Here is a 13,004-nt window from a genome sequence, read left to right as displayed (position 1 = left end):
AGGAAAATAAGCAGCCCTTGAAATAAAGCCTACTTAAGCATCTCTATACCTAGCCGTCTCTCCATACCCAGCTGGAAATCACTGTATTTTTGTTACACTCAAAATCTTGTTGTCGGCAAAACAGGAAACACGTCTTATATGCAAAGCCAAGAATTTATCATTACTATGTATGAAATCTTAACAGTTGAATCAAAGAATTATGATTAGTGAAGATCAAATTATTACCGACATAGAAAGAAAAAATAAATAATAATAATAGTTATTATTATTTATTATTATTAATTGTTATTATTATTTGTTATTATTATTACATAAAATGTTTCAATAACAATGCAGCTAAAATCGCTATACGCATACTGACTAGTTTTTATCCGTTTTCATGGTGCCATGCTCATTCTTCCACTAATATTACTGCCTCCCACCTTAGAAGGAGGTACAGTGGGTCATCTGCATCCTGAGTCCTCCATGGTGGGAATAGATTCTTCTTCCTCAATCAAGGATCTACTGGGAGTCATTTTGATTATGTTTGCTAAAACACTTCCGTACCTTGCTCTTTTTATCTTGGTCAGAAGGTGGAGGTCCGCCTCATGTAGGATTTTACCATGTATGGTGCATTCCATATCGGTTTGATATTTGCTCCCTGTTCTTTTTGATATTCCTAAAGATGATTTTGTCTACCTCTAGGTCTGCATTTCTTTGACTGTTGGTGAGTTTTTTAGAGCTGAGGGGTCTCTTAATGCTGAGTTGGTGTCCCAACTCTTAGCACCCCATGCCAGCACTCCTCTGTGCCACATCCTGCACCTCCATCTCTTGAGGCCTCTGCTGCCATAGCAGGTCTGTATTTCTTTACATCGGAGTCGTAAATACCTCATTCTACATACAGCAACTACTTGTGAAGATCATCTATGTAGACTTACAGTTGCGCCATACAAAGATAAACAAAAACAAAGCAAATTTGGCATAGCCACCTGGCCAGTTAGAAAAACTGCTGTTACGCCTGAGCAAAGTAAAAACAAAGGTGAAGGCAGGTCAAGACAAGCTCAGCTAAAGCAAATCCAACAAGCCTCAGCCCTGAAGACTTGCAAACTCAATAAAGAGAGTGTGGCTTATTACAAGCAATGCCAGTATTATGTTTACTGGGCTACAGAGCTATATTGTCATCTTGTGCAATTGGGAGCCAATGTTTTTTCTTCTGTGCACGTTTCTGGTGACATGACTTTAGCTCCACCAGCCAGACATGCTCTGCTCACCTTCCCAAGCCCAGCAATAGCTTGGATTTAAGCATTTTCAGTATCTCCATCCATGACTTATGCTCTAAATGTCCATGACTGCAGTGGTATTTTTAGCATTGTCCTCTAAGATGACAAGATAACATAATAATCTAGCTCCTGATGTATTTGTTTTTAAATGCTCTTTGACATGATAATTTTGTGATGTTCTGGGCCATGACTGCACTGCTTATCAACCAACACAGGGTAAGGACAGGTTAGTCTGAGCCCAATAACTCATGTCTGAGAAAGAGCAGAGCTGTGCAGTGAAAACTTGTGGAAGCTGTATTTCTTTCTGAGTTTTGCAAGTATGTAATTAATATTGGTTTCATGTACAGAAGTGCTGACGTATATACACTTTTGGACAGTGAATGGGAAATGTCTAATATTTTTTCTATCCCTAACAAGTGAGTGAGTAGCCAGGTATTTTGACTACATCCTAATAAACCTTTCAGTTACAATAATTCAAAATAAATGGGACTCTCTTCAGCTTTGTTTGGAGAAAGAAGTTAAAACAGGGTTTGTCACGAGTGCCTATGGACAAAGATGAGGAAATGGTTGTCTACCTATCTGGGCTCCAGCTTTGCTTTCAGGGAAACTTCAGTTTATTCAGATTGTAGAAGAAAGTTATCAGCTATGGTAAAGTGCCCTGGGCTTCTGGATGTAACAAACATCATTCAGTAATGCAACTGAAAAGCAGAGAGGTGGCCACGATGGAACCCAGTGGCCACGAAGGGGCTTGTCACCATTGCATTTTACCAGTGCACGACAAATCACTTTTGTTAAGTCTTAACAATAGCACAGCAAGAACGTGAAGCGCTCACTTCACATCCTGGGACTGGCAAGATTATGTGACACCTTTCTTTCCCCTTGGTGTTCATTTGGGATTTTTAATGGTCTTCTCTCTATGGCACTGTGTACCTGGAGTACAGATGGATTCGTGTACTCATGAGTTTATGAGTGATACCTGAATTTAGACAAGGGATCTTCAGCTTGGCAAAGAGCTACCAGGGTGGACATAGGAGTATATAGCATAAATGGTGTGGAAAAGGTAGACAGGGAGCAGTCTGATTACTGCTCATCTATGAGACCAACGGGTCTGAATGAAACTGTGAGATGGTGGGTTTGGAAGAGAAACAAATTACCTGTAACAAAACGGTGGCATTAAGCCTAAAAGTGTGCTCTGAAGGCTGGAAGTGTGACTAAAATCAACATGCATCAAGATGTATTGGTGGTTACCATGCACAGTGGTCCTGATGAAGCTTCTGAACCAGAAAAAACTGAGACTGCTGACTGCTAGAACTGGTCAGTATAAAGGGAGAACCTCCATGTACCATCCATGTGCAGCAGAAAGCCAGAAATGTATCAAACACCTTGGGACTGAGCTCTGGGCATGGCTCACAGACAGAGGACACTGCAAAGCACACCCTGCCAGAAACTGCGAGACTGCAGCTCGTTTCCAAAGTCCTTCCATAGCCAGGGATGTGGTCCATCCAGCCACCTCTAGGCCGGTGCAGCACCCTGAGCCCTTACACAACGTTGTTTCAGCAAAAGAATTCTATTTGAGCAACGGGGGAGCTGTGTGTGAATCCAGAACTGCAGCTCGGTCCAAATTTGATCTCATTTTGGCAATCGGAAGCAATGAAGAACAGGTGAAAATCATTGCAGAAACATCTACCGGACTTTTCAGAATGCCTGGAAATAATGGTGATTTTGCTCTGGTGATCTTAGTGGGTGCATCATAGGATTGCAGGAAGCTCAGGTTGGAAGGGGACCTCAGGAGGTTTCTAATCCAAGTTCCTGATCAAAACTCTCAACTGTGAGTTCAGCCCAGGCTCCTCAGGACTTCATCCAGCTGAGTCATGAAAACTTCCAAGGATGGAAATTGTATCACCTCTCTTGGAAACCTGCTCTAATACATATGCTACATGGAAGACTTTAAATCACATCTGTATTGATTATTTCAAATATCACAAGCAGAGTGATAATTGGCGGAGGACATTTTTGATGAATCTTGAAAATGGGATTATAGGAAAATGCAGAACCAGACCAGGATGGATAACATCAAAATGTAGGAGCCCTGCACACAAAGAATTGCAGATGATGCTCTGGAGGATTGAAACAAGAGGAAAAGTCATTCCACTGAATTCCAAATTCAGGCCAGAACTGTTACAAAAATCACCCAGTCTTCCAGTAAAGATAGTTTTGTACCAGTGGAGTTGGTAGAAGAAATGTTGATGGAAGGCCACTGCCAGTGGGCGATAATGGGAAGTATCTTACACATCTGGTGCAAGACTGACTGCAAAACCTAACTTGTCTCACTGTATAAACAATATAGAAAAGTGGAACTGGAGTTTGGAAAAAATAAATTTAAAATAAAATAAAATAAAATAAAATAAAATAAAATAAAATAAAATAAAATAAAATAAAATAAAATAAAATAAAATAAAATAAAATAAAATAAAATAAAATAAAATAAAATAAATTTAAAATAAAATAAAATAAAATAAAATAAAATAAAATAAAATAAAATAAAATAAAATAAAATAAAATAAAATAAAATAAAATAAAATAAAATAAAATAAAATAAAATAAAATAAAATAAAATAAAATAAAATAAAATAAAATAAAATAAATTTATAGAAGGACAGGTGCAATATAAATAACTTTAGTGATCACTACAGTTTTAACACAACATTCTTTTTATTCTGCTCAAAAGGGTACAGAAAACAAATATTTTAGCCTCCTTGGATCAGATCACTGGCATGGAAAGTTTAGTCTCCTGTCTCATATTTTGGACACAGAAGTGTCTCCTTAATTTCTTGTGTACAAAGAAGGAGATCTAGATAGAACAAAGAGCCAGCTCAAAACTGTGGGTTGGAGAGGAACTGCCACATAATTGGATTTCATCTGAGAAGACTGGCTAATTCAACTGTCCTACTGGCTAACACCTGGGGGGCAAAATGCTCTAAGGAGGTCAGGAAGGCTCTCAGAGCAAGGTTTTTTCTTTAAATATACTTCACACAGCAGAATTTTTTAGTTCAAAACCAACAAGAGCAGCACAGCAAAGAAACTCCATAGTTTTGTGGGAGCTGTTGAAGAGTTGATTCAAAAATTTGTCAGGACTTCCTGAGTTTTGCTTCTCTCTTGGTTGTGGAAAAAAAGGTTGGTGCTAAAAAAGCAATTTCCGGGAGCTGTTGAGGATTGTCCATGAGGCATCCAAACAGAAAGCTGGGCTGGCAGGGGTTTATTGTCTTCTTCATGGGGTTCTTCAGCGCAAACGACCTCCCCATCAGCTCCTCACAGTCTAGTCCAGAAAAAGGCACAGAGGGAACTTGCTAGCATCCCAACTGGCACAAAACTGACCCCCAAACTAGCTGCACCGTCAGTGTTGCACAAATCAGAGTAACAGCAGGAGACGGGGCGCGTCATGCCAATCCCGTCCACGTCGGATGGGATGCAGACAGAAGAGCACATCTTGGTGACGGTCGAGACTCCCACAAAGGGATAAACTACAACAAAGAAAGAAAGAAGGAACAGTTGGGAATGAGAGGAATGAAGGAGAGCTCTCCTTGTCCCTAGTGAAACATTAGCTGCCTTCAACAAGTCTCAGCTCCAGTTCAAACACAATTGGTCTCCTTCCTACCAGGAATATAGGAAACAGTTCCCACTGAATGACCACAAGCTGAACAGCACCTTGCATCCTATGTGTCCTGCCTGGATCAGATTTACCCTGCAAAAGGTCAATTAGGCACTTTTTCTGCCTCTGCTTTGACTCTACTCACTATCTCCTGCCTCTCCCATGTGCAACCAGAGCCTTATCAGCAGGACTATATCTCTGAAATGCATTTCTTTATTTGGACAGGTTATATGACCTGTAGGGTCACCAGTCAGACTGATGATGCCTTCCTGAGATCTCCAGAGAACTCAAGGGCATTTCTGTTTTGCCTCCAGATAACCAAAGGTTGGTGTCCCCACCTTACTGAGCTTAGCTCATCTCTACTGGCCTCTACTCCAACCAGCTTTCATAAACAGTTGCCAGGTCAGGAGATCACTGTTTAACCCACACCCATTGTCTGAGTCATGTAAATGTTTCAGAGAGCCAGAACTCTTTAGCTCCATGTCTCGAGCTCAGTTCAACATGTTTTTTTCTAACCGTGCTCAACACTGAGCATTAACCATGAGCTTGCATTCACTAAGTATTCACTCCCGTGAAGGTTGTTTTCCACAACAGCAGGTAACTTCTCTCTGATCTGCAGGAGCTGTCTTCCAGGTTTATATATTTAAGTAAGAAAAGGTAACAGCTCCCCACACCAGCACTCTTCACTGTAGAGACGCTGACTCATGTTAAAAATATGTATAAAGAAATAATTGCCCTTACCATCCTCCACGGAATACATAGTAGTCTTGCACATGGTTTCATTCTTCGTGCAGTTCTGAATCGTCATACACTTATCAAAAACAGTAGGATCTTGGCAAGTGTAACATTGCAAGGCTTGCACTGTAAGGAGGAAAAACATGAGGTTGGCCTTAGTGTGGACCACCAGATTCTGTCTGTGACCCTCCAGGTACTTCTGGGGAGCGTATCTTTCCAAAATACTCATACTGAGAACAGAAATGGAGTAGTAGAAGTTATTTGTACCAATGGGAATCAGAAATACACTAATCTAATGGTCAAAGCACAGCCTCAGATGTGCCTTCAGACCCTTTGTAACAAGTCAAGCACACACAGAAGACCCCATGATACAGGAAAGACGTATCTGGTTTACCTCAACTCTGTTCTTACTTTGCACTAGTAGATCATGAGAGAGAGGTCACAGACTCACAAACTCATAGAATCACAGGATGGTGGAGGCTCAAGCAGGACCACCTAGAGGCAGTTTCCCAGGACTCTGTCCAGATGAAGTTTTAATATGACCAAGAATAGATATTCCCCAACCTCCTTGGGCAACCTGTGCCAGTGCTCAGTCATCCTTTTAGTAATAAAGTGTTTCCTGATGTTCGGAGGGAACCTCCTGTGTTCCAGTTTGTGCCCATTGCTTCTGGTCCTGGCACTGGGAACCACTGAAAAAGAGCCTGGCTCTGTCCTCTTTGTGCCCTCCCTTCAGGTATCGATAGACATTAATAAGATCCCCCCCTTAAGTCTTCCTTTTTCCAGACTAAAGAGTCAAAACTCTCTCAGCTTTTCCTCAGAGGAGAGATACTCATCCTTGTGGCACTTCACTGGACTTCGTCCAGTATGTCCATGCCTTTCGTACACCGGGGAGCCCAGAACTGGACACAGAACTCCATGTGTGGCCTCATCAGTGTTCAGTAGAGGGGAATGATCACCTCCCTCAACCTGCAGGCAATACTTCATCTAATGCAACCCAGGATACCGTTAGCCTTCTTTGCCACAAGGGAATTTTGCTGGCTCACGTTCAACTTGGTGTCCACCAAGACCCCCAGTTCATTTTTGGACAAGCTGCTTTCCAGTTGGATGGCCTCCGGCATATATTGGTGCATGGGTTTTTTTTTTCCTTAGGGGCAGGACTTTGCACTTCTCTTTGTTGAATATCATCAGGCTCCTGTCAGCCTATTTCTCCAACCTGTCAAGGTCCATCTGGGTGGCAGCATGACCCTCTGGTGTATCAGTCACTCCTCCCAGTTTTGTGTCATTTTCAAATTTGCTGAATGTGAGCTCTGCCCCATCATGGAGATCGTTAATGATGATGTTAAACAGGACTGGACCCAGTATTGACCTCTGGGGTACACCTCATGTTACTGGCCTCCAAGTAGACACCGTGTCACTGATCAACACCCACTGAGCCTGGTCATTCAGTCAGTTTTCAATCCACTTCACTTTCTGCTCATCCAGACCATACCTCAACAGCTTGTCTATGAGGATCTTCTAGTATCCTACCAGGCCAGTCACTTCATCACAGAAGTTTATCAAGTTGGTCAAACATGACTTCCCTTTGGTGAAGAATCTGGACACACATAAAAGTCAAACTTGAATGTGAGTTTCAGCAGGGAAAATTTCACCTGGTGCCATCCACTCTGACAGCTCTTTCCAAAGACTGGGACCCCTCAGATAGGAGAGCATCCCAGAAAGAAGGAACCGTCTCCATCAAATTTACTGAGCCATGAAAACAAATCAAGCACAACCCCGTGCCGAGATTCTGGTTTTGAGAGAAGGAAGTGTAAGAAGTTATTTTAAAAATATGACAGTGACCACAATGATAGAATGCATGGGGATATGAACTGCTCTAGACAGAAAACATAGAAACAGAATTTGGTACCCAGGTCTCCAAATCCAGTCCAAGGTAGCTCACTCTGCCTCTTCACACACCAGTTTGTAGATGCTCTTCATCACCTCCCTGTTGAGTTGCAAAGGCCCTTGCAAGCCCACATGTGCCAGTTGGCTCCTAGACATGCAGAATAACCACAACTCAAGTCTTTCAGTGCCTAAAGTCTTTTGAGATGGGGAGATTTTAAAGAGAGACACTGAAGAGCCCAGATTGTTGTGATGTAGTATTTCTAGAGCACTCCAAGCTAAAGATATCAAGCCGGAATAGCATCTGGTATTTCCTATCCCAAGGAAGCCATTTCTGGACAAGGTTTTCAGGGCATTTTGTTCTCTGCAGATCTTTCTGAGGAACCCAACACTTGATCTAAGTCCTCTTTTCCACCCTTTGGCAGGCACCTGAATGTGTGTGCCTTACTGGCGTAGCAATTCATTTTGGTACCATCACAGACCACCGCCCCCTCCTTGGTCTGGAAAGCAGGTCTCACCTCATCTGTGTGACAGCCCTGACGAAATCCCTTTAATCCCCATTAAAAAAGAAAACCAGTTCAGTTCATCTCAGCAGGCCTAAAATGGAGTGTCATGACAGGAGGCTCAGGCAAGAAAGCCACCTTAATGAAAATAGGTAATGCAACCTCCCTCTAACTAGTAAGCCAGGAAGAGCCCTTTTATAAACAGTCACAGCAATTATCTTGCCTTTATTCAAAGCAAACTTTATTATTTTGCTTTGCCCATTGTGAATTGATGCTTTGTTTGCATTCATTCTATGTCTGACAGCTGTCAAATACGTCTTTAGGGAGGAAGTTCTGTCATTATTCTCAGATTTCATTATATTTGCCACTAGGCAAGTCAAAGACACATCATTTGTGTTCCTCTTTGAAAAAAATAAAACAAAACAAAACAAACAAAACAAAAAAACAAACAAACAAAAAAACGGGAACAAAAGATAAGTACAAAGGGGCATCAAATTAAGAGAGAGTTGTCCCCAACATGTGCAAACTCAGTATTTTCATTATCTTCACTCAGACTAAGAGGTTCAATCATGGCTAAATATGTTAAATATTAGCTATAGATACTAGTATTTTTTTTTTTTTGAGATGGGAAAGAGAATGGATCAGGAAGTGTTTAACACAGTAAAATAATGAAAAGCTGGAACAAAACAACTTTACTTTTACAAATGAGGCAGCTCTTCAGCAGCAGTAGTCAGCTGGCATCTCACAGAGCAGGGAGGAAACACCATGACTTGGAGATTTAAAGACCTGTGGTCTAAAAACCCTGTTTTAAGCAAGATTTAGAATATCTAACATCTGGCCTATTTGGGAAGGGTAGATATTTGTGAAGATAATAAAACTGTAGTAATTCCTTTTTGCTTTAAGAGCCTATGACCTTAAACATAGACAAGCAGACATCCCATAGCTAAAAAATGAAATTACATTATGAAATGGAATAGAGACATATTAGAAGTCTTACTTAAAAGGAGAGGTAAATAAAAAATGCTAAAATATTTCAATACAGTTATAGCACATTCTTTCTAGAGTGCTGAAAGTAAAATAGGAGATAAAAAAGCAGAAAATCTTGGAATTTCTTAGAAGAGATTTTACTAGCTTCACTTGGATATTGGCAGATCTGCCATTCTTCAACTCTGACTGTCTTTCCAGGAAATGCCAAAATTATGCAAATTGCACTCATGCCCAATAGAAAAATTAGAGGAACTGCAAATGCATCATGGTTTTAGCCCAGTTCTGCAGAGAGTGTGCAGAAGAAATTTGCCAACATTTGTCTGTCAAATCAGAGCATCCATCCTGACTCTGCCCACCTGAATGGGACAGGGAAGTGGGGGAGGACAAGAAAGAAGAAATGTGGCAGCACCAGGTCACAGCAGGGACTTCTGCTCCCCAGATACCTGACTCTTGACAAAGTCTTACTAAGCAGGATGGAAAAATTAGGTTGATGAGTCAATCCTAGACCAAATTTATATCCCACCTCATTGATTTCCTGCTAGACTCTGCCTTTCAGATTCCTGTCTATCCCTTAAGGAGATCTAATCATAGAGTCCCCTTATCTCCAAGCTGTCCTCTATTAACTAATGATGTTCCTCTCTGAACTGCTGTCTCTCGATCAACAAGCAGTCACAAATAGCCAGAATGAAGAGGTTTAATGACGAAAGGAAATATCTCCTGCTCTGGAGGCCAGTGATGATTGATGTCTACTGTAGCAGCTGTGGTAAGCACTTGAAGGTCCCATTGATCTTGGCACAGCACAAGCACCCCAAGGCTTTGAACTACTAGTAACCAGAGCCAGGACACGTCCTAGATAACAAGGCAGTCAGTGCACTACACAAAGGAGAGGGCCACTGTTCCACCTCTGGGTCTGTCTCTCCAAACAGCAGCTGTGTTCTCCCCAGAAATCCTCCAAACACCTCTTCTTTCTCCAACCACTTCTCCCTCTCTTGCTGAACCCACTGTGCAGACCCAAAGATGGAGGAAGGAAAACATCCTTACACAAGGAGGAAATAAATACAATGAAATAAAAGTCCTAAAATAGCTCCACATCCCAGTCAGGCACAGATAAAATTAGACCCTGCACTGCCTAGATCTGGAGGAGTAGTGCAGAGCATGCAAACATCCCAGTAAACAATGACAGCTCCTGTAATTACCCTGCATTGGACTTATTTGGCCACCCAGGCTAACACAGAATCTGAGCTTGGGATCGTCAGTACAAAATATTTTTTTTGTGCAAGAAGTTATTCTGGTGGCAGCATCCAGGGATGAGGAGTCTATGCCACGGTGTCCTTTCCACTGCACGGTCACCTTCCATCATTACGTGTTATGGCATCACCACTCATGTAGGACTGTCTGTGATGAAGGGATTCCGTACTTCCTAGGGAATGAAAACACTCGTATCCCAAACAGCTCTCTGTGTTTGTCTTCGTGGAGTTGGCGGTGGAAGAGAAGCGACTGAATCCCACTGATGGAAGAGGAGGGGTATCCCTTTACAGACTGGACTCATGAGGCTTGGTCCCTACCTCCAAATCCCAGCGGGGTCACCCCCAATATCAGGCTGCTGTTGTCTACCCACTTTGACTGTGTGCTTCAAGCCTACCCCCTCCAGTGAGGTGCCAGATAGCCTAACAGGGACAGAAAGGAGGGAGGGAGGATGGTGGGGGGGTCACTCCCTGGTGTGACAAACTCTCAAATCCTCCTGCAAGTGGGGAAAATCCCCAAAACACTTCACACTTGTTCCTTTTCCAAGGTGGTCTGCCAAGATTGTCTTTGACTTCAGGCAAACCACAGTGGCTTACTAAGTAGAGCTGGAAATTTCTGCCCTGTGGTACCTGGGCCACCAGCTTTGTGTCCCATCCCACTTTTCCCACTCCTAATGGCTGAAGTTTAATAAACCACACATGCAACATATAATTAGAGAGAGCCGCTACACACACTGCATTAAACTGTCTAGCTGGCTTCGGGGTTAAGTATCAAAAGAGGAACAGAAAGTTTAAAAAAAAAAAAAAAAAGATGAGAGTGAGATTAGGCAAGAACAAGTAAAAAGTGAGAGCTGGATTTTGCATTAAAGAAATGATGCAGTAAAATCACGCTCTGCCTTGTAGCACTTCCTAAAGAGCTTGAATTAACCATCCCAATGAGACGATGGTGGTCCTGAACATCCGACAGGCTGGAAATTTTTTGAAGGCAAAGTTTTTGATGCAAACTGCTCAAAGTGAGAGGCAGGGACTTCCTCCCACCCTGTCATGCTGCATCTCCTGCAGGAGTTTGGATAAATCAGAGCAGGAACTTACCAAACCCTATGCAAGCAACAGCAACCAACAGAAGAGACAGAAACACCTTCATCTTGCACGGACCCTCGTCGCCTGGTCTCTGGGCTGCCACCGCTCTTCACCGCTGGCTTTAATGGCACTCCTGCTGGTGGCTTGCCATGTACCAATTCTGACCCCGGATCCAATTCTACTGGAAAAACGAGTCTGATTGAGCTATAAATGAGTTGAATGAGCTACAAAGCAGGCCCCACCTCCTGCCATACTGTCATGTCTTTTCATGTTCCTTGGAGAAGAAAATGAGGGTTTGCATGGCGGACAATAGCTGAGCTATTGTTCAAGCCAGGCGCTTTGTGTCTAGGCATGATGTGTAAACCCAGGGGTATTAAAAAAAAAACAGTGTCTATGCCTTGCCTTGCAGCTTGGTAATATTTCTTTTTTTTTTTTGGTGGTGGTTAGAGAGACCCGAGTGGTTTCCACAAATCCTGGGAGAAAAAAAAAGCATCTGTAGCTGTGAACAGCAAGACGCTGAACCTCATGTACTTTTCTCCTCTGTGTTTTCACCCTCAGCAGGGGCCAGAGTTCATCACCAGGAGGAGAAGTGGAAAGCTGACTTGCAATCCCTTACTCACTGGAAACATCATGGTTGGGGTTGTGGTGCTGTAATACCTCTCCCCAAGCAGTGAGCAGGGTTTCAGGGGGCTGTGGGTGGGAGCACGCTATCTCCCTCCCTCCTTTCCCTGTCCTCTGTGGACAGAGGTGATAGGAGAACTGGGAAGACAACAGGACCGGGCCATGAAATTTTGGCCCAAGGGAGTTTCTCAGACTTGCTATCCGGAGCTGTTCAGGGAGGATGGTGCATGGAGAATCCCCTCTGCTCTGAGCCAACCCCTTCCTTGGTGGAAAGCCCACACCTCCTTTGCTTGCCAAACACCTTGGCTTTCTCATCCCCAATCCCTGTTGCCCCAGGCATCTGCCTGTTTTTCCTGTGCTCAGGCCAGCCCCGTGCTAGTAAACCCTCCGACAATGTGCGATGGGCAAGTTTGATTGTGGAATTGCAAAAACTGAAAAGCCTTGCTGTAGTTATGCCAGTGCCCACTCAACACATACTATCAATAAAGGATGAAAGGAGGGAAACCTGAAACAAAGATGTTCTCAGGGATATTCCCATCATCTTTGTTATCTATCGCACTATCGAAGGAACTTTACTCAGGGCTAGTATCACTCAAATTCTTGAAATGTTGAAAGGTCTGTTATTCCCAGATAAACAACCCAACCATCGTCTCCCCAAACCTAAAGCCCCAGTGACCATCATGTCATCATTTCAGCAAATCTTGCCTCATTTATCAACAACATTTCTGGGTGATCTACACCCTCTGGAATTCAGACCCACTGTTTTCATATTTGCCTCCATAATGCAGTCATTATGTTGATTATGAAAGTTTAGCAGGTATTTCCAGCCCAAAATTACCTAGGGAAAGGCATATCTAGGGAAAGGCATATTCTTGGTTCAGCATTCCTCATGTTCAGCAGAGTATTTTATAATTCTATTAAGAAAAGGGAAATATGCCAATCGTGTTTGCTTTGTTCTTAGGAAAAAAAAAAAAAAAAAAATTAAACATAGAAAGGGGCGTGGTTTCTAGTTTCTGTTATTAAGTGGCCCCAAACAATGCGTGCT

At 42.6% G+C, this 13,004-nt stretch overlaps 1 protein-coding gene across 1 annotated transcript; it reads right to left on the bottom strand.

The window, feature by feature from the left end:
- Nucleotides 1–3,952: 3,952 nt before the first annotated feature.
- Nucleotides 3,953–11,501, bottom strand: LOC104365130 (ly6/PLAUR domain-containing protein 2). Its single transcript, XM_009971865.3, has 3 exons — nucleotides 11,351–11,501; nucleotides 5,650–5,769; nucleotides 3,953–4,780 (listed from the first exon to the last, which is right to left on the bottom strand). Exons 1-3 carry the CDS (start codon nucleotides 11,400–11,402, stop codon nucleotides 4,569–4,571), a joined length of 384 nt encoding a protein of 127 aa, XP_009970167.2. The 5' UTR covers nucleotides 11,403–11,501; the 3' UTR covers nucleotides 3,953–4,568.
- Nucleotides 11,502–13,004: the final 1,503 nt, after the last annotated feature.

The sequence above is a fragment of the Tyto alba genome, unplaced genomic scaffold (genome assembly GCF_018691265.1).
Source record: "Tyto alba isolate M040663 unplaced genomic scaffold, T.alba_DEE_v4.0 Super-Scaffold_9, whole genome shotgun sequence".
In the NCBI taxonomy this organism is placed as follows: Eukaryota; Metazoa; Chordata; class Aves; order Strigiformes; family Tytonidae; genus Tyto; species Tyto alba.
This window is presented reverse-complemented; position numbering and strand designations above follow the sequence as displayed.

What these genes read in the sequence shown, in the direction of transcription:
- LOC104365130 (XM_009971865.3), bottom strand. Translation starts at nt 11,402, where the DNA reads ATGAAGGTGTTTCTGTCTCTTCTGTTGGTTGCTGTTGCTTGCATAGGG. An exon ending in TGTTGCTTGCATAGGGTTTG is followed by an intron (nt 5,770 to 11,350) that starts GTAAGTTCCTGC and finishes TCCTCCTTACAG; the next exon opens with TGCAAGCCTTGCAATGTTAC. An exon ending in TATGTATTCCGTGGAGGATG is followed by an intron (nt 4,781 to 5,649) that starts GTAAGGGCAATT and finishes TCTTTGTTGTAG; the next exon opens with TTTATCCCTTTGTGGGAGTC.